Genomic DNA, 22237 nt, shown 5'->3' with positions numbered 1-22237 from the left:
CCTGCATCCCTGCATAAAACATATGCTGTATAAGCTGGCGGTTCATTCCACGGTGGCAACCCCAGATTAATAAAGGAACTAAGGTGACAAGAAATTTATTAATTTATTTTTGTGTTTGTGAGGAGGGTCAAATCATAAGAGATAATAAGCAGTTTGCTGTGCGTTAAAGTATTTTAAATGCATGACGTGGAAGTGAAAAGCCACCTGATGCGCGAGCGAGTGCATTTAAAATCAGCAAGCCATTGATTATCCCACTTATTTCATGGTCTTTTGCAATTTAAGTACAAGTTAAAATTAGTTTTCCTCATTTGCACAATGTTTTACTAAATTTCCATTACTTAAATAGAATCGATTCTATATATTACTAATTAATTATTAATTACTAATTATAATCAATACTATAAATAATATTGTTTGAGCCATGAGTTGACATCAAGATGATTTTTTCTCCAATTCTCGAGTCATGCAAAAATACATTACATGTCCTTATTTTCAGTGTCTGACCTGGTTCCCTGTTGAATGAAAGATGCTGTTTATCCTCCATTCTCTGAATCCTGTGCGTGCTCCACCCTGGGCGGCTCCACCAGCTTCTCATAGGACAACACCATCATGATCTGACCAGAGCAAGTCAACCGTAAGTCTCAGTGTTACAGAATCATTTTACATGCAAATCAAAACAAAGTGTACATACTGCATACATAATAACTGACTGTGTACTAAAATGCTAACACAAACTTAACATGTTGTGTTATAGCAGACATTTGTTAAATAATGAAACTTTATTTAAGTTTTTTTTATATAATGTGTTTTTTTATTATTATTATACAAATAGAAAACTTTTTTACATAAAAATTGCAAGCCTGTTGATAGGTTTTTCTATATTTCTTTTTTGCACGTTTACAATACTAATAATCCTTTTGCTCACATTATCCTTTAGATTATGCCCATGTTTTTTGTGGTTCCTGAGCATTTCATCTAATTTAAAGCCTGCAGTCCATGAGATTGTCCTCCGATCACATGGCAGTAAGGCTCAACATTTACTGAAAAGCAGCATGGCATCACTTCTATACACAGATGTAAGCCACATTTGCAATGTTTTTATTCAGATTTAATGATATGTTTGCCAATATTTCATATATAGAATGTAAAAAAGAAGGATTGCACTTACAGTCAGAATTATTATTATTATAGCCCCCTGTTATTTTTCCCCAAATTTCTGTTTCTGATTTTTTTCGACACATTTCTAAACATAATACTTTTAATAACTCATTTCTAATAACGTATTTTGTTTTATCTTTGCTTTGATGACAGTAAATAATATTTTATTAGATATTTTTCAAGACACTTCTATCCAGCTTAAAGTGACATTTAAAGGCTTAACTGGGTTAATTAGGTTAACCAGCCTGGTTTAAGCTGGACATAGCTGGTTTTGGCTGGGCTCCCTGCCTGGCTAGGCTGGTCAAGCTGGTTTTAACAGGTCATCTCCCAGCCTGACCAGCTAAGACCAGGCTGGAAATGGCTGGAAACCAGCCTGGAAGTGGCCAACAACCCTCCAAAACAAGACTGGTTGACCAGCCAAAACCAGACAACCAGCCTAGGCTGGTTTAAGCAGGTTTTTTTCAGTAGGGTAAAGTCTGAAAGATCTTTTATTTTGAAAAGTCTTTTATTTTGATAAATCACCAAGTTCTGTCACTTACATCTCGGTCACTTTAGCGCCCAAATTTAACAATCAAAATAAGTGGGAAACAGACATCCTTGGAAAGTTTCTTTGCCAAGGGGAAAAGGCCAAGTGAAGGAACTGCCAAGGAATGCATTTGTCAACAAATCAGGTAAATTAAGCATGTCTGTGCAAGATCAACTAATGGAGATCACAAATGATGGCGGTCTATAGGGGCATATCGCATATTTCTAGAGTTTGCACAAGTTTGTTGTTTCCAATGGAGGTGCGCAGTTTGCACAAACAAGTGGCGTGACGCCATCGCACCAATGAACCTCCGGGCTGCGAACAAACCGCAAGTCACATGACAAGAATTGACTGATCAGCTTCAGCTTGTATGGAATATTCACATTTTAGTTAGATTAGTTTTCTCAGACAAACACAGAACACACCAACACTACAGTGCTTTGTACTTTTCTCCACAAATAAAACTTGTATCAGAGCGACAGCAATGCTTTTCAGCTTGTCATCCTCTGAGTAAACTGTAAATGGTCGTCTAGCAACCTATTAAACACCTTCCCTCATCATAACAAATAACATGCAAGTATTAAATTGTAATGGCCTATATAGTTTTTTCCAGTGTGAATACTGATGTTTTTGTTATTGAATTTCAAATAGGGCCAATTTAAAGGCCAAAGGCTTATGCTTTTCAGTTACAAATGGCCTACTAATGTTTTGCTTTATATTTTACATTAGGCTATTATTTGTGCATAAACATATCTAGATATAGTAATGAACATATCATTTGTTTGAAAACAACATTTTTTTGTCATCATGACTGCAAACTTTTATAAGCGGTAATATCATTAAATGTGGAGGGGGCCTCACAATATTTTCCAAGGTAAAAGAAGGTCTCAGGCAAAAAAAGGTGGGGAACCACTGGATTACAGCATAGCATGACAATAGCCCCTTTCACACAGTGATACCGGTAAATATCTGGAAAATTTCCGGAACGACTTTACCGGTATATTCAAAAAAGCGCTGTTCACACAAGCGAGGACGTTACGGAAATTTTCCGGAAAAGAGCATTCATACATCCATTCCAAAATACCGGTAAATTCTGACATCATTCACCACAAATGAGCTTTAAACGGCTGCGCTTGTATTTGTAAACATTTGACTAAATTACAAACTCTGTGGATGATCAATATTGTGAACAACTTTCTCAGGATCACTTTCGCATGTCGAGATGTTCATAATATGTGCGTGTGCAGGCGCTCACAGGCTGTTTCACAGGCACACGAACGTAAACAAACAACGGCTTATCATAAGCATCTCATTGATGATTATTTACACAGTTGGCATTAAGAAGAACATATAAACGTTATCTGACTAACTTCTAGCAGCTAAATGTGTCTGGAAAAATATTCAAAGGCTTTTATCCTCACAAACCGCGCGGACGTAAATGCGTCTGACTGTTGTGATTGGCTAAAGCAGACGTCTCACGTCAATACGTTCTAGACGTGCACGCGCTTATTACGGGAATCTTCCTTCTGCATTCACACAGCGCAGCATTCCGGCAAATTGCCGGTAATGTTACAACTTCTCTTTCCGGAAAATAGCCAGAACGAATTTACCGGTATTTTCAAAAAGGACCTGTTCACACATACAACCTTTCCGGAAAGGTCTGTATGTGTGAAAGGGGCTATTGACTTTGTTATATTAATCCTTTTAAACACATTTAAAGCGAAAGATCTAAAACTGCTACTTATGTGAAGTTAAAATTACATTTTAAGATTGCACAATTCCATTTCTTAATACTTAAAAAGTAACCTATTTTCTGTCTAAACTGTTCAAATCTAGCATTTCCTATATGTCTAAATCACCCTTTTGGAAGAAAAAAGCCACACATCCTAATGGCCAAACAATCTCCTGTAATATAGATTTTTTGCTCAGTTGACTGGATCTATAATAGACACTGTTTGCACATAGCGAGACATGTAACCTTAATTGAGGTGGTCAATGTTGTGTGTTATGATGGCACACCGGAAAAATCTTCTGTCATAACGGGTCTGTTGACTCACCATGATGAGGGTCAGCAGAAGCATCATCATACCCAACATCACATATAAATTTCCTATTAGACCCCCTGCCCACAGGGGACCAAGAATGGTGGCGAGACCCCCAACTGACCGCCGCACGCCCTGACTAAAGCCTGAAGACGCACAAAATACACAATCATTAGAATCTGCATGTGGTTTTTTATGGAATAAAATCACTGTCATGAATATTTTGTGTGTAAATAAAATTCTCGCATTGGTATTTATAAAATAATACAGTAAAACGGAACGGACTCGTAATTTTACAAGGGTACAATTCCAAAATCTGTAACTAGAACAGACACAGATACGACATTTCCTTTGTCTGTTTGTATATGACTGATAAATTTACAATGAGTTTACTTTACAAACATGAAATACAGTTTCACCACGGACACAAAGTCCTTATTACGAGTACGAATCAAACTGCGACACTCCACTGTCAAAATTACGTCACCGCTGTCACAGGCATTAATAAACAAGCGAGAGCCATCGATCACAACGGCGCGCCTGCTGGGCGCTCAGAGCCCCCACACAGCGTCTCAGGTAAGAGTATTGTTATTCCTTCTTAGAGAAATGTCCGTCATGAGCTGTTATAAAGGTTGAGACTTAATGAGGTCCATTTTCACTGTGTTTCACATTACAGGCAGCGAGCGTAGTATGAGTGAATCACTGAACACTGTTAACTATAACATGACATCTGTTGATTAAGTCAGTGGGCCCTATCATACACCCGGCGCAATGTGGCGCAAGGCGCGACGCGATGGGTGTTGTGCCACACTGTTTAAATAGCAATTGCATTTGTGCTTAAATGTGCGCCCATATGCGTTCTGGTCTAAAAAAGCAGCATTGTTTTGGCACGTTGCTATTTTGAGAAACTGTAAATAGTCTGTTCTTTAGACCAGAACAAAGTCGGCGACAACAAATTGTCTGCCGGAAAGAGCGCCTGGCTTACACACTACACACAAGATGTAGAGCAATACGCAAATATCTTTACATATAAAATATATATAATATATTAAGGATTTATATATAATATATATATATATATATATATATATATATATATATATATATATATATATATATATATATATACTCTGAGCGCCCAGCAGGTGCTGTGACAGCGGTGACGTAATTTTGACAGTGGAGTGTCGCTGTTTGATTCGTACTCGTAATCAGGACTTCGTGTCCCTGGTGAAACTGTGTTTCGTGTTTGTAAAGTACACCCATCATAAATTTATCAGTTATAATCAAACAGACAAAGGAAATGTTGTATCTGTGTCTGTTCTAATCGCAGATTTTGGAATTGTACCCTCGTAAAATTACGACTCCTTTTCTGTACAATTTTATAATTACGGATGCGTGAATTTTATTTACGCATGAAATATTTATGACAGTGATTTTATTCCATAGTTTTTAATATTTAAACAGTGACAAAATGTAACCCTCACACAAACATGACTGTACTCAAGGTCTTATCTGTCTTTTTCTTGGGTTTCATTTTGTTTTCTCTTTGGACTTTTCTTTTTCTTACCTTGTGTTTTCTCAGCTGTGACCTTAGAAAAGAGGGACACCTGAGACACAGCAACGAAAGGAAGTCCCAGTAACTGCAGGAACACTCCGATGATAAACTCGAACAACTCAAACCCCAAACCACCTGATCAAAAGACAAATCCGTAGAGAATGAAAGGGAGAATAGCATTTCAACGTCAACAGGAGACAGCTGAACACAATCTCTGATCAAATCTGTTAGCACTTCAGCACAGCGTCAACATGCTGATGGCAGATTTTAGGATTTTGTTATCATGTAAGTATGTTTCTACTCTCAGAAATAAAGGTACACAAGCTGTACTGGGGCTGTACCTAAAGATTTGGGTTCATATCTTGTTGCCTATCCATGTTTTAGGAACAATAAATAATAACTTGACTTTTAGTTGATCAATTTGTATCAGAAGTGGTTTATATGAAAGGCAAAGGCCTGTAGGTTACGTTTATTTTACCAAAATAAAATATGATCATGCCTTGATTTTTAATGATTTAATTAGGACATAAGGTCTGACTTTGCTTAGATACAAGTCTTGTCACTGAACAGAAATAATGTACAGTAGAATATAAAATCATGGTGCCTTGGAAAAAGAGTGTATATTGTGTATGACTCCAATGACCTTGGAAAACTGCATCTATACATCTCTGCAATGACTCAAATAACTTTTTAATAAAGTCATCCAGAATGGCAAAGAAAGCGTTCTTGCAGGACTCCCAGAGTTCATCAAGACTCTTTGGATTCATCTTCAATGCCTCCTCCTTCATCTTACCCCAGACATGCTCAATAATGTTCATGACTGGTGACTGGGCTGGCCAATTCTGAAGCACCTTGACCTACTGCTTTCAGAAACGTTGATGTGGAGGCTGAAGTATGAGGAGCGCTCTCCTGCTGAAGAATTTGCCCTCTCCTTTGGTTTGTAATGTGATGGGCACTAATGTCTTGATACCTCAGGCTGTTGATGTTGCCATCTACTCTGCAGATCTCTCACAGTCCAACAGATGATTTGTCAGAAAAATCCACCTTCACTCACTTTTTCAAATGATCAACTAGAAGTCCAGTTATAATTTGTTGCTCTTACAACTGAAATCAACGACAAGACTTTTGTCAGGTAGTGTAACCAGTTGGCCCATATTGTATCTAAAAAGAACACAAGTATATCTTTTGAAATGGTAAATGCATCACTGATACTTTTGTACTTTTATTTCTGACAGTGTAACACATATTAATATGTTGATACCATATTTGTCACATTGCTAGCATGTAGTTAGCATTTTCACACATTTAAATATTTAAAAAATAGGCCTATTTCACAAATATGGTGATCCAGACCGGATGCGTTGTTTCCGGTTGCCCAGCCGCTGCTATAATTGCTATTCATTATCACAGACTGTGAACAGTTAATTTTCCTATCAGTAAGGCCATACAGAATCTGCAGGCATTTTTTTCCATTTCTGCGCAGAATTTTGTAAAAAAAAAAAAAAAATCAGCAGATATATGCCGAATGATTTTGGGAATATTGTAACTAAAAACTTCATTCATTCATTTTCTTTCCGGCTTAGTCCCTTTATTAATCTGGGGTCACCACAGCGGAATGAACCGCTTACTTATCCAGCAAATGTTTTTACGCAGCAACAGTTGCAACCCATCACTGGGAAACACCCACACACTTTCATTTACACACATACACTACGGACAATTTACCTAATTATACCACGGGGAGAACATGAAAACTCCACACAGAAGTGCCAACTGACCCAGCTGAGGCTCAAACCAGTGACCTTTTTGCTGTGAGGTGACAGCACTACCTACTGCGCCACTGTGTCGCCCAATCGTATGGCAGTATGATGTTGTTCTTTTTCACGCTAGCAGCTGACCGATTACCTCCGCATGGACAACATTTTCGCAGTTACCAATTTGTCCAGTTAGCTCGCCATGTACATCGGCGGACTTGAGATGCAGAGAGCAGCTGACCACGACGACGGCGTTCAAGTCCGGTGAAGAACGATTTCAGAAAGACAAAAACAGAATCCAAAAAATACAATATACAAGTAAATAACAGGGTGAGAATGTGGTAAAATTAAAAAATGTGGTAAATATGGCTTTTCTGGATTGCTTTTGAAAACCTTGTTGGATGGGTTTGGGGAAGTGGGTGGGTGGGTCAATCGATGCATTTGAAAACACTATTGGCTGGGTTTAGGGAAGGAGGAGGGTGGGTCATTCGATCGGTCAGTCAGTCAGTCAGTCGACAGTGGTCTCTGGTGGATTTACACAAATACAGCAGGCGCGAATGGCACTCATGAAAGAAATTGGAGACCTGAAAAAGCATACACAACGGCCTCTGGCGGATTTGCGAAAACAAAGACGGCACAAAAAAAGCTCTTGGGACATATTTGGCGCTCTACAAAAATGTATATAGAGGTACGTTTTCAGTTTGAGCCTGGGTTGGACGGACAGACAGACGGAAAGATAACTAGACAGACAGACAAACAGACAGACTGTAAATTTCTGCTGCATAAAATGTTTTAGTTGAATCAAATGAAGTTTTCTAGTCATGTCAACTTACATTAATTAAACTGATTAAAATAATAAGTTAAACTTCTTATCTCTTAAATGCACTAGAAACCTGATTATCTTATTCAAATAGGTTAAAGCAATATAAAAATATTTGTTTTCTTGTAGATAGATAGATAGATAGATAGATAGATAGATAGATAGATAGATAGATAGATAGATAGATAGATAGATAGATAGATAGATAGATAGATAGATAGATAGATAGATGGATGGATGGATGGATGGATGGATGGATGGATGGATGGGTGGGTGGGTGGATGGATGGATGGATGGATGGATGGATGGATGGATAGATAGATAGATAGATAGATAGATAGATAGATAGATAGATAGATAGATAGATAGATATCAAAGCAGTTCCAAACTAATAACGCATATCATCGAGCTGGCAGCAAACTAAGCAGACATATTGTGTCTGTCCATGCCCAGGTGTATGCCAGTTTCTCTGGCCGTCTGCCACGCACACACACATACACAGAAACACACCCTGTGGATTGGCCAGGAAGATGAGGCACCAGACACAGGCCCCGCTGCAGATGAGCAGCCCCACTGCCAGCACCACCCGGTCCTCCAGCACACGGCTCAGCCAGCGCACCAGGAAGAAACCTGCAATTACCTCCACCCCACACAGGCTGTACATCACACTGTTGCCCAGCTCGCCAAAGCCAAAGTACTTCTGCGTCAGCGGGGTCACCATGGTCTGCAGACGAGAACAAGGCATTAGCCGCTCACAACACCACAGAAACTGCACAATAACACGAATAAAAGCATAGCATGCTTTTTCCTCTGTTATCTTCAGTGATAGGCATAATTAGTTACTGTAATTGAATTACTCATTCACTGAATTAGTAAAGTAAGGGATTACATTACATTTTAGGTAATCTAATTATAATATACTTGCCTAAAATAGTCCACATTTCCGTATAAATCAGATTTTTTTTTAAATAATTTGCTATAAATATATTTTGCAGGACAATTCTATTCTGAAGAAGTGTTCATTTGACTTAGTAACACGTTGCTGAGACTTTTATTTCAGTATGTCTCTGTACTTCCAAATGAAATGGATTATTGATTAAGGAGGCTTTCTTTTGTGCATCATTCACTCATAGCAAACCAACAGAGAGAGAGTATTAATCTGCAGTTGTTATGGAAGCGAAAATGTAATTTTCTACCATGAATTTTATGTTTAAATGGCATCTATTAGACATCCAAACAACGACATCATACCTAAAACAAGGCTAAATTTGAGCTACTGAAAGTACAATAGGTCTAACAAAAGTCCGAAAATAGACATTGTTAGATGTCTGTTACTGTAGATCTTCACTGACAGACCAAATTTAGCCTTGTTTTAGCCTAAATGTTTATGTTTAGATGTCTATTAGATGTCTTTTAAGTTCTGATGGTCAAAATACACAAACCAAGTGCTTCAGTTAAAGTAGAGATACACAACTGCACAACTTTTTATGATTATAATTTATAGATTTTAAGATGTGGCGAATTTAAGCCTCCCTACCAAGGATTTGATGTTTAAATGACATCTATTAGACATTCAAACAAAGACATCATGGCTAACACAAGACCAAATTTGGGCTGTCATTGAAAGTCTAATAGACGTTTAACAAAAGTCCAAAAATAGACATTGTTAGATTTCTGTTACTGTAGTTCTTCACTGACAGACAGAATTTAGCCTTGTTTTAAATAACTGCACAAACTTTTTATGATTATAATTTATAGATTTTAAGATGTGTGGTAAATTCAAGCTTCCCTACCATTATTTTTATGTTTAAATTACATCTATATACATCTATAGACATCCAAACAAAGACATCATGGCTAAAATAGGGGTAAATTTGGCCAAAATTGCTAAAATTGTCGTTGAAAGTCTAATAGATGTCTAACAAAGGTCCAAAAATAGACATTGTTAGATATCTATTACTGTGGACCTTCACTGACAGACCAAATTTTGTCTTGTTTTAGCCAAGATGTTTATGCTTGGATGTCTATTGAATGTCTTTTAAGTAATGGTGGCTAAAATACACAAACCAAGCGGATGAGTAAACGTAGAGATTCACAACTGCACAAACTTTTTATGATTATGATTTATAGATTTTAAGATGTGGTGAATTTAAGCCTCCCTACCAAGGATTTTATGTTTAAATGACATCTATTAGACATCCAAACAAGGTTGTCATAGCTAAAACAAGACTAAATTTAAGCTGTCGTTAAAAGTCTAACAGACATGACACAGAGAACAAAAATAGACATTGTTAGATATCTATTACTGTGGACCTTCACTGACAGACCAAATTTTGTCTTGTTTTAGCCAAGATGTTTATGCTTGGACGTCTATTGAATGTCTTCTAAGTAGTGAGGGACAAAATGCACAAACCAAGTGCTTTCGTTAAAGTAGAGATACACAACTGCACACAGTTTTTATGATTAAAATTTATAGATTTTAAGATGTTTGGTGAATTTAAGCCTTCCTACCAAGGATTTGATGTTTAAATGACATCTGTTAGACATTCAAACAAAGACATCATGGCTGAAACAAGGCTAAATGTGGGCTGTAGTTGAAAGTCTAAGAGACGTCTAACAAAAGTCCAAAAATAGACATTGTTAGGTATCTGTTACTGTAGATCTTCACTGACAGGCCAAATTTAGCCTTGTTTTGGCCAAGATGTTTATGTTTAGATGTCTGTTAGATGTCTATTAAGTAGTGGTAGACAAAATACACAAACCAAGAGCTTGAGTAAAAAGCTGTACAAACATTTTATGACTATAATTTAGAGGTTTTAAGATGTGGTGAATTTAAGCCTCCCTACCAAGGATTTGATGTTTAAATGACATCTATTAGACATCCAAACAAAGACATCATGGCTAACACAAGACCAAATTTGGGCTGTCATTGAAAGTCTAATAGACGTTTAACAAAAGTCCAAAAATAGACATTGTTAGATTTCTGTTACTGTAGTTCTTCACTGACAGATAGAATTTAGCCTTGTTTTAGCCAACATGTTTATGTTTAGATGTCTATTACATGTCTTTTAAGTTCTGATGGTCAAAATACACAAACCAAGTACTTGAGTTAAAGTAGAGATAAATAAATGCACAAACTTTTTATGATTATAATTTATAGATTTTAAGATGTGTGGTAAATTCAAGCTTCCCTACCATGAATTTTATGTTTAAATTACATCTATTAGACATCCAAACAAAGACATCATGGCTAAAATAGGGGTAAATTTGGCCAAAATTGCTAAAATTGTCGTTGAAAGTCTAATAGATGTCTAACAAAGGTCCAAAAATAGACTTTGTTAGATATCTATTACTGTGGACCTTCACTGACAGACCAAATTTTGTCTTGTTTTAGCCAAGATGTTTATGCTTGGACGTCTATTGAATGTCTTTTAAGTAATGGTGGCTAAAATACACAAACCAAGCGGATGAGTAAACGTAGAGATTCACAACTGCACAAACTTTTTATGATTATGATTTATAGATTTTAAGATGTGGTGAATTTAAGCCTCCCTACCAAGGATTTTATGTTTAAATGACATCTATTAGACATCCAAACAAGGTTGTCATAGCTAAAACAAGACTAAATTTAAGCTGTCGTTAAAAGTCTAACAGACATGACACAGAGAACAAAAATAGACATTGTTAGATGTCTGTTACTGTAGATCTTCACTGACAGGCCCAATTTAGTCTTATATTAGCAAAGGTGTTTATGTTTAGATGTCTATTAGATGTCTTCTAAGTAGTGAGGGACAAAATGCATAAACCAAGTGCTTTCGTTAAAGTAGAGATACACAACTGCACACACTTTTTATGATTAAAATTTATAGATTTTAAGGTGTTTGGTGAATTTAAGCCTCCCTACCAAGGATTTGATGTTTAAATGACATCTAGTAGACATCTAAACAAAGACATCATGTCTAAAACAAGGCTAAATTTGGGCTGTAGTTGAAAGTCTAAGAGACGTCTAACAAAAGTCCAAAAATAGACATTGTTAGGTATCTGTTACTGTAGATCTTCACTGACAGGCCAAATTTAGCCTTGTTTTGGCCAAGATGTTTATGTTTAGATGTCTGTTAGATGTCTATTAAGTAGTGGTAGACAAAATACACAAACCAAGAGCTTGAGTAAAAATAGACATTGTTAGATGTCTGTTAATGTAGATCTTCACTGACAGACAGAATTTAGCCTTGTTTTAGCCAACATGTTTATGTTTAGATGTCTATTAGATGTCTTTTAAGTTCTGATGGTCAAAATACACAAACCAAGTACTTGAGTTAAAGTAGAGATAAATAACTGCACAAACTTTTTATGATTATAATGTATAGATTTTAAGATGTGTGGTAAATTTAAGCTTCCCTATCATGAATTTTATGTTTAAATTACATCTATTAGACATCCAAACAAAGACATCATGGCTAAAATTGTCGTTGAAAGTCTAATAGATGTCTAACAAAGGTCCAAAAATAGACATTGTTAGATATCTATTACTGTGGACCTTCACTGAAAGACCAAATTTTGTCTTGTTTTAGCCAAGATGTTTATGCTTGGACGTCTATTGAATGTCTTCTAAGTAGTGAGGGACAAAATGCACAAACCAAGTGCTTTCGTTAAAGTAGAGATACACAACTGCACACAGTTTTTATGATTAAAATTTATAGATTTTAAGATGTTTGGTGAATTTAAGCCTTCCTACCAAGGATTTGATGTTTAAATGACATCTGTTAGACATTCAAACAAAGACATCATGGCTGAAACAAGGCTAAATGTGGGCTGTAGTTGAAAGTCTAAGAGACGTCTAACAAAAGTCCAAAAATAGACATTGTTAGATGTTTGTTACTGTAAATCTTCACTGACAGGCCAAATTTAGCCTTGTTTTAGCAAAGATATTTATGTTTGGATGTCTATTAGATGTCTTATAAATAGTGATGGACAAAAATTCACAAACCAAGTACCAAATTAAGGTAAAGACTGCACAAAAGCATGAGTGAAATATCTCATAGCATGCTTTACATGGGCAAGCACCACATTTTCTTCAGGCAAAGTAATGGCAAGATTTTAATATATCCAGAGTGTGCTTTTTCAGATAGTGATTTGATTTAGCATGAAAGAGTAAGCCTAAGCAGGACATCTAGAGAAAAAAAACGTAATGAATTGGAACTCGATAAGCACTTTTTCAAGTATCTAGGTCAGGAAATTGCAAAGGTAAATGTGTGTCAATTTCAAATACCTGATTATATTAAATCAAACCTAGATTATATTAAATTAAATTTAGATGTTCCTACCACTGTGAGCCTTAATCAATCATAATTGGACAGGCATTATTTAGAAGCTCAAATTAATTTAGGACAGCGCGGGGGGTCTGATGACTGGCTGTGGAAAATTACTGTGCCAATTCGAAGCACATTGTTCAATTCAACTTCAAAATAAGGCTTACTATATTTTTAGATGGCTAAAATTAATAAGCTTGGCATTTGGGATTTTTCAGATACTGGCCATACAGCATATGTGTCTGACAAACTGAACATTTTACCATGGTGGTCACACATTTCTAGCCTATTTTAACATCTTCTCAACACTCTTAACATGCCGCTTTTAATGTTTTGCTAAGCCAGTTGTTAGCAAGATTAACATTTCGTCATGCAAATGTTAGTTATTTTGTATTTTCAACACCTTGAATGCAAGCAGATAACAGTAACTCACTGATATCACAGTTAACCAAGCTCTAGGCCAGTGGTTCTCAAACTGTGGTACGTGTACCACTAGTAGTGCATGGGCTTACTTCTAGCAGTACACAGAGGAATTGCTGAGTATTGAATATAATTTCAATCATTTGATGTGTACGATAACACAGATGCACGATAATGTCAAAATTGGCTGAAGATCAAAGTGCTGTGCTTTGAATGTTTACTTTAGTAACTATAGTATGTTTTTTAGTCAAAATAAAAAGCCTGAAAAATCACATGTACATACTGTATGTATTCACAGCCTTATCTCAATTCTTTGTTGATGCACCTTTGGCAGCAATTACAGCCTCAAGTCTTTTATGCTGCGTTCACACCAGACGCGGCACGCGCGTCAAGTGCGAGGGATTTACATGTTAAGTCAATGCAAACGCGTGAATAGACATCCTGCGACGTGATACGCGCGAATGGCGCGGCGGGAATGACGCAAATTGCGCAGGGCGAATTGAGCGTTTTGCGCGTGGATGAATCTCTCGATTTCGAAAATCTGAACTTCAGCGTACATTCGCGCCGCGTAAACCAATCGGAATCTTGCTCTTGTGGGGGCGTGATTGTGACGTAGAACCTGCTGTCAGTGTTCCGAGGGAAATCCTCCAGCCTTCACCGACAACAGTTCATCAAACTCGGCTTGGCTCAGTCAGAAGCACCGCTGAAAGCCTCCGTCATCCAGGTTAAGTTTCTGGAGGCGTTTATGAGCTCACAGAGCTGGATGCACCTCTGAAAGAATGTAGTGGTCTCAGACACGACCCTAAACGTATCAACGCTGTTTTTCAGTCTTCATAAAACACATAAACACTGTTATTTTCTTCATAAAATCCATGTTAGCCATTTAGCTATGAAGCTAGAGTTTTTGGACAGACAGAAGCCCTGCCCATCACGCGAATCCGCGTCTGTTCTGATGTGAATTTGACACGCGAATGAAGCGGGGTTTGACGCGCGTACGAATTGCGTGATTTATCCACGCGTTCCACGTCTGGTGTGAACACAGAATTAGAATATGATGTCACAGGCTTGGCACACCTGTCTTTGGGAATTTTTGCACATTCCATTACTATTGCCCAAAAATCTTTACTGGGTCAAGTTGCTAAAGAGTTTTTATCCTCTCTGGTCATCTTGTAACGAACCAAAACTGCCTTCATTGCAGTCCTGACATAATATGATCCAATTGTCAACTTTTACCTCAAGTGCTTAGACAGAATTTCCATGTGTAATATTTTATTCCTGTCTATTTGATGACCAGTCTATGTTAGACTATTGTTGTCTGTTAGATTTACAAATTTAGCCTTGTTTTACCCAAGAACTCTATGTTTGGACGTCTATTAGATGTGTTTTAAACACACACAAAATGTTTTTCAAGTCAAGTTGTTAAAGACTTCTTATCCTCTTCGATCATCTGGTACAAAGCAAACAAAAACTGCCTCTTGTGCACTCCTGACAAAAATATGATGCAATTGTCGACGTTTACCTCGAGTACTAAGACAGATTTCACATGTCTAATCATTCATTCCTGTCTATTTGGTGGCCAGTCTGTTTTTGGACTATTGTTAGATGTCTGTTAGATTTTCAAATTTACTCAAGAACTCTATGTTTGGACATCTATTAAATGTCTTTTAAACACACACAAAAATCTGGGTCAAGATGCTAAAAACTTTTTATTGTTTTTGGTCATCTGGTAACAAGTGAACCAAAACTGCCTCCAGTGCAGTCCTGACAAAATATGATCCAATGTCGACTTTTGCCTCGAGAGTTTAGACAGACTTCACATGTGTACTCATTTATTCCTGTCTATTTGATGACCAGTCTATGTTGGACTATTGTTGTCTGTTAGATTTATAAATTTAGGCTTGTTTTACCCAAGAACTCTATGTTTGGACGTATGTTAGATGTCTTTTAAACACACACAGAAATGTTTTTAGGTCAAGTTGCTAAATACTTTTTATCCTTTTTGGTCATCTGGTAGAAAGGAAACCAAAACTGCCTCTTGTGCACTCCTGACAAAAATATGATGCAATTGTCAACGTTTACCTCGAGTACTAAGACAAATTTCACATGTCTAATCATTCATTCCTGTCTATTTGGTGTCCAGTCTATTTTTGGACTATTGCTAGATATCTGTTAGATTTTCAACATTACTCAAGAACTCTATGTTTGGACATCTATTAGATGTCTTTTAAACACACACAAAAATCTGGGTCAAGATGCTAAAGAATTTTTATTGTCTTTGTTCATCTGGTAACAAGCGAACCAAAACTGCCTTTATTGCAGTCCTGACAAAACATGATCCAATTGTCGACTTTTACCTCGAGAGTTTAGACAGACTTTACAAATGTAATCATTCAATCCAGTCTATTCGATTTCTAGTCTATTTTTGGATTATTATTAGATGTCTGTTAAATTTTCAAATTTTGCCTCGTTTTAGCCAAGACATCTATGTTTGGACATCAGCACACACAAAAATGCTTTCTGAGTCAAGTTGCTAAAGACTTTTTATCCTCTCTGGTCATCTGGTAACAAGCTAACTAAAACTGCCTCCATTGCAGTCCTGACAAAAATATGATGCAATTGTCGACTTTCACCTCAAGTGCTTGGACAGACTTCACATTTGTACTCATTCATTCCTGTCTATTTGATGACCAGTGTATTTGTGGATTATTTTGCCAGGAACTCTATATGTTTGGACATCTATTAGATGTCTTTTAAACACACACAAAAATCTAGGTCTTGTTGCTGAAGACTTTTTATCCTCTTTGGTCATCAGGTAACAAGCGAACCAAAACTGCCTCCAGTGCAGTCCTGACAAAACAGCATCCAATTGTCGACTTTTACCTCAAGTGCGTAGACAGACTTCACATCTTATTATTCATTGCTGTTCATTTAATGTCCAGTCTATTTTTGGACTATTGTTAGATGTCTGTTAGATTTTCAAATTTACCCAAGAACTCCATGTTTGGACATCTATTAGATGTCTTTTAAACACACAAAGATATTTTCTAGGTCAAGTTGCTAAAGAGTTCTTGGTCATCTGGTAATAAGCGATACAAAACGGCCTCCAGTGCTGCTGTCCTGACAAAATATGATGCAACTGTCGACTTTTATCTCGAGTGCTTGGGCAGACTTTACATATGTAATCATTCATTCCTGTCTATTTGATGACTCGTTTTTATATTATTGCTAGATATCTGTTAGATTTTCAAATTTAGCCAAGCTCTCTATGTTTGGACGTCTATTAGATGTCTTTTAATCACACACACACAAATGTGGGTCTAGTTGCTGAAGAGTTTTTATCCTTTTTGTTCATCTGGAAACAAATGAACCAAAACTGCCTCCAGTGCAGTCCTGACAAAATATGATGCAACTGTCGACTTTTACCTTGAGAGCTTAGACAGACTTCACATGTGTACTCATTCATTCCTGTCTATTTGATGACCAGTCTATATTTGGACTATTGTTTTGTTTGATTTTCGAATTTAACCAAGAACTCTCTATATTTGGACGCCTTTCAGATGTCTTTTAAACACAAACAAAAATGCTTTCTGGGTCAAGTTGCTAAAGAGTTCTCATCCTCTTTGGTCATCTGGTAACAAGCGAACCAAACCTGCCTCCAGTGCAGTCCTGACAAAATATGATGCAATTGTCGACTTTTACCTCGAGTGCTGTCTGATTGAAGAGAGTGATGAACTGAGCGGTGAGAAGAACCACTACCTCCTCTCTCAGAAACTCTGCAGAAAAAAAGAGAGCGATAGAGAGCTATAGATATCAGGCTTGGCGATGCTGCCAAGACAGGATTGAATATAATTAGGACACTACCCTATACACACACACAGATACTCCACAATCCAAGAGCAAAGACAGAACGGGGCGATCAATAAAGCGTTTTCAGATCGCCACTCTCTCAGATTAGCACCTCAGATGCTACAAAGAATGAATCGATGCTGCACCAGCTCTCTGCCAAAAACAACAAGAGCAGCGTATAACAATAAATGGTTCACCTCGACTGGCACTGAAGTTTTCAAAGGGGTCGGAGGTGTCTGGAGGAGGGGACTCTGGAGGAGATGGTGGGATTTGGGATGAGAGTTGGGTCTCGGTCTGTTCTGGATTGAGCGAGCCATACGAGTCCGCTACCGCAGTCCTGTCATCATCCTCCAGACTCATGAGGGGCTCATCTTCTTCACCTCTGACCTCTCTGAGGGGCATCTGCTGCTCAGCAAAGGAATCCAGGGGTGGGATGTCCCAGTACAGACCCATGACGGCAAACTGCATGAGCAGCCACATCCCACACATGAAGAGCTGGGACATTAAAAGAAATGTTGAGGTGTTTATAATACAGGTAAATGTCATTAGTTTACGTTTGCTAACTTGCTATAACTAACAAGCAAAATTTTTATTACATCAATACACTTTTATTTGTTGTTAGATTTATCTAAGCTATATATTTGTCTCTACTAGGCTAATGTAGCTGACTAATGTTAACCAATAGAACCTTACTGCAAAGTCTTAAGCCTCATGCACACTACAAGCGACTCACAGCAGCAAAACAACAAGCGACAGTTCATTTTAATGGAGAGCCAGCGATTTCCAGTGACATCCATCTAAGTGAGTTACAGCGACCATTGGTGACCAGGTGGGCATGTTGAGCGACCCGACAAAGTTGAGAATCCTTCAACTTTATGCAAATGAAGAGCGACTTTCTTGGGCGACATCCAATCGGAGCTCCAGTAGAGCTCACCTGATCCTTTCTCAGCTAGCTCTGAGACCACTTGTATTCCACGTGCTGTAGACCTACACAGACTTGCATTTGCAGAAGGTCTCCACCCAGAGCTACAGGCAGCTAAAATGTCGCTGCTAATGTGAATGAGGCATTATCCAATATGCAAGATTATATATATTTTCAAGATATGAACTATTGACCTTATTCTCCGCAGACGAGAATAACTCGTCATTCAACTCATTCATTTTTAGATATTTAAAACTGCTCGTTTCGCTGTTTGATGTTGTAAACTGATATTTCCTTGTTATATTATTCTACTTGGTCTGTATAGTCATGCAAACATTTGTTTGTAGAGCAAGTAGTTTGACCGTTTTTTGCCGTTTATTATTCCTAGTCATTTCTCCCATAGGCGACTGAAACGGAAGTTCTAAGACAATCGCAAAAACAGGCGCACTTCCGCATTTTAGAATAAGGTCAATAAAAAGTATCCGTAAATTAAGAGTTTTTCCAGGGTGACGCGGTGGCGCAGTAGGTAGGGCTGTCACTTTACAGCAAGAAGATTGCTGGTTCGAGCCCCGGCTGGGTCAAAGTTTGCATTTCTGTGTTTTCATCACGTTCGCGTGGGTTTCCTCCGGGTGCTCCGGTGGTACAGGTGAATTGGGTAAGCTAAATTGGACGTAGTGTATGTGTGTGTAAATGAGTGTGAATGGATGTTTTCCAGTGAAGGGTTGCAGCTGTGCAAATTACCCCAAAATACTTTTTCTCTTCTGTAATTTCAGAATGAAAGTGTAGAATTACAGAATATGAATTATCTTGTGAGACCCACTGACATGAAGTGTGTTTCCCAGGCCTGTTTATAATGCACCCACAGAATCTTACATTTCGGATGTCTCCATACACTTCTGATCTGATGCAACCTTTTCAGGTCTTTTCAGGAGGTGAATCAGATGTGTTATATTCAGGTAAAATCCCAAAAATGTACAGTGTGACCACATACACACTCTAAACTGCATTAGTCATGATGTGCTATATATTCCTGGTTGAGAATAGGATGACATTAATAAGAGATGACCCAAAACAAACTTACCCCAGGTGAGGTGTATTTATTAACTATGAATGGACCCAGTTTGAAATCACACAACCTTAGAAATATATTGAAAGCCGGACCTGTAAGTAAAATGTACATTATCAAAATATTAAAAGCAATACATATATGGATTATCAACATGCATATGGTGGAATACAGACTCACCGATCAGAAGTCCAGCCTGACGACATGCCATGACAGCAGCAAAGACTCTAGCTCGCTCATCAGGGAGAGTAGTGCGTGTGAGGAACCCAAAGATGGAGGATCCAGCTCCAGCTCCAATGCCTGATAGAAAAACAACATCTTCAAATCAAATCAAATCACTTTTATTGTCACATCATCAGCAGCACGTGTGCTGTGATGAGTGAAAAGCTTAGGTGCTGGCTCCAGACCAGTGCAAAATACAGTGCAAATACAACGACAGTGCAAAATACAGACAGTGTACAGTATTGTTTTAAGTATGAATTGGTGCAGTGCATGCTACATATTGATGGTGTGCAGTGAGGGGTACGAAAGTGTCTGTGTGAGGTGTGTTAAGTGTTCATCAGCCTGATAGTCTGAGGGAGGAAGCTTTCCTTCAGTCGGCTGGTGCGTGACCGGATGCTGTGGAACCATCTGCCTGTGGGTAGCAGAGTGAAAAGTCTATGGCTTGTGTGGCTGGAGTTGCTGATGATTTTCTTGGCTTTCCTCATGCACCGCCTGGTGTAGATGTCCTGGAGGGAGGGAAGCTCACCTCCCACTACGTAAGGCCTTTGCAATAGCTGCAGGTGCTATTTCCGTACCAGGTGGTGATACAGCCAGACAGGATGCTCTCCACAGTGCAGGTGTAGAATGAGCGGAGGATAAGGGGGCTCATTCCAATCCTCCTGAGGAAGAAGAGGTGTTGTTGTGCCTTCCTCAGCACTGCATCTGTGTGAGCAGTCCATGTCAAATCCTCTGTGATGTGGACTCCAAGAAACTTGAAAGTGCTGACTCTCTCCACTAGTGTGCCATTGATGGTGGTGGGGGCGTGTTCTGTCTTCTTTCTCCTGAATTCCACCATCAGCTCCTTGGTTTGAGAAGAGAGAACACAACCCCATCACCATCAACGGGACATCAGTGGAGAGAGTCAGCACTTTCAAGATTCAAATTTGTCTTCTGTTTTTTTTTTTTTTTTATCTCTTTCTTTCTTTATCCAATCCAAGCTCATGACGTGCGAACAAAATGGCTTCTTATAGCTTTTTTTGGGTTCATCATAAACCTATGGGTGACGTCACGGATACTACGTCCATATTTTTTACAATCTATGGTCCGGACCAAATGAACCAAACCACAGATATGAAAGCACCCTAGAAGAAAAAAGTCAACAAAGCCACGTGTTTTACACACAAAAATGCAGCCATTACGTACCCTAAGACACATTTTTTAAGGTTCTCAGAAAAGCATCCCTGGGCACATTTACCCAATCAGCCTGTGTTACAAAAATACCATTTAATCCGGCAGAGATAACTCCAGATCTTTTACAATATTCACACATTCATCACTTCAATACATATTATTATAGATTTATACACTTCAACACAAGTCATTATGTCTGGTCAGGATGCTCCAGTACACGACTTGCAGTAATTACAACCTAATGAGAACCATCGATCAAAAGCAACAGATCTCGTCGTTAGTATCAGTTTGAAGTCTTAAATCACATTAGCACTGATGATTTGCACCACAGGAGCCGAGAAGTTCACAAACAAAGCTCACCATGACGAATTGAACAGCTTCAAAATATCCTCACCTGCAACAAGACGACTGGACAACAGAAGCCATTTTGAATATCCCATGAAGTACATGAAGTTTCCTATGAGACAACAGTGACGTGAGAACGGGGGATTTACTGTATTTTTAAAAGCCAACATTACATTATAGACATCCATGCTTCAGTACTGACCCACGATTTCGAAAACATTTGAAAAGAGGATGATGGTCTTTGTAGTTCTGGTCTTGTCTGACCAATGGCCAAACACTGGACCAGTTACCAACCCACTGAAGCTGAAGGCAGACAAACCCAAGCCAAGAAAATAAGGTGGTGCCTCTAACAACTGCAGATATCTCCATATAGTTGGCAGAATGACAGCTGAAAGAGAGAGAGAAGATACCTGAAGCACTAGATATATGCAAAACAATCAATGCATTCACCATTTACACAATCTAATGCTTGTGAGGATATTAAACACTATTGATTTAAACAAACAATCTGCTACGTTGAGTTTTTGAAGTATAGGGAGGAAAGAAAAGAAATGAAAAGGAAAGAGATGAATATTTACCATATTCTATGCCGCTCAACAGAAACGTTAATCCAATAGTGATAAAAGACAGTTTCCTTTTTTGTCTGTAATCCATCGTAGTGTTTCTGTAGGCTATTTTCTCAGCTCTTGATCCTTCCTCTTTCTCGTGGTCCAATTATTGTAATGAGAGGGATGCTGTTCTCCATTAGCGACTCTGGTATGTACCCTTGATCATCTTACTGTAGGCTACGCATCTCTTCTGTGCAGTTTATATCAGATTTATACAGGATATAACATATAAACCATTAGGTGCAGATAAGTAGTCTAGGGGAAATTCTAACTTGATGATTTTATATATACAGTTTCTTATTTCCTCGAATATAATCATTCATGTCCCTTTCATGCACAGATGATAAATGCCTTTTATTTACCTTTTCAAGTGCTGGAGATAAACGGAGCTCGGACACTTCCACTAGTCTCTCTACACCGTAGAAGCAGGAGAGGTTTAGTATTACCTCTAGGCTTACATCCATTATTTATCAT

General features: G+C 38.0%; 2 protein-coding genes and 1 long non-coding RNA gene across 8 annotated transcripts in view; 1 reads left to right on the top strand and 2 right to left on the bottom strand.

The window, feature by feature from the left end:
- Positions 1–22237, bottom strand: part of mfsd8l2 (major facilitator superfamily domain containing 8-like 2) — a 24007-nt gene extending 1770 nt beyond the window's left edge. Inside the window, exons 1-12 of one of the 6 annotated variants that reach the window (XM_087240452.1) lie at positions 22126–22237; positions 21734–21953; positions 21358–21543; positions 21205–21267; positions 19599–19718; positions 19434–19513; positions 17628–17925; positions 17284–17357; positions 8366–8579; positions 5294–5416; positions 3742–3872; positions 505–614 (exon numbers count right to left, since the gene is read on the bottom strand). In XM_087240452.1, coding sequence (XP_087096578.1) covers positions 534–614; positions 3742–3872; positions 5294–5416; positions 8366–8579; positions 17284–17357; positions 17628–17925; positions 19434–19513; positions 19599–19718; positions 21205–21267; positions 21358–21543; positions 21734–21809 — 1446 coding nt within the window. In that variant the 5' untranslated portion in view covers positions 21810–21953; positions 22126–22237 and the 3' untranslated portion in view covers positions 505–533. Of the gene's footprint in view, positions 1–504; positions 615–3741; positions 3873–5293; positions 5417–8365; positions 8580–17283; positions 17358–17627; positions 17926–19433; positions 19514–19598; positions 20482–20548; positions 20762–21204; positions 21268–21357; positions 21544–21733 lie in introns of those variants that run through there. The other 5 variants (XM_087240453.1, XM_087240454.1, XM_087240456.1 and 2 more) reach the window with 5 other exon arrangements.
- kcnmb3 (potassium calcium-activated channel subfamily M regulatory beta subunit 3) overlaps positions 497–22237 on the top strand; it is a 38685-nt gene continuing 16944 nt past the window's right edge. Inside the window, exon 1 of the transcript XR_015478231.1 lies at positions 497–634. The gene's annotated coding sequence lies outside the window, so the exon portion shown is untranslated. The remainder of the gene's footprint in view (positions 635–22237) is intronic.
- On the bottom strand, positions 8834–15806 carry LOC148679729 (uncharacterized). Its single transcript, XR_015941927.1, has 3 exons — positions 15688–15806; positions 12522–15131; positions 8834–11692 (listed from the first exon to the last, which is right to left on the bottom strand). It is a non-coding gene; the product is annotated as an uncharacterized LOC148679729 (long non-coding RNA).

The sequence above is a fragment of the Danio rerio genome, chromosome 2, assembly GCF_052040795.2.
Source record: "Danio rerio strain M-AB ecotype USA chromosome 2, GRCz13ab, whole genome shotgun sequence".
Taxonomy (NCBI): Eukaryota; Metazoa; Chordata; class Actinopteri; order Cypriniformes; family Danionidae; genus Danio; species Danio rerio.
Note: the sequence above shows the minus strand (reverse complement) of the source record. Positions and strands in the feature narration are given on the sequence as shown.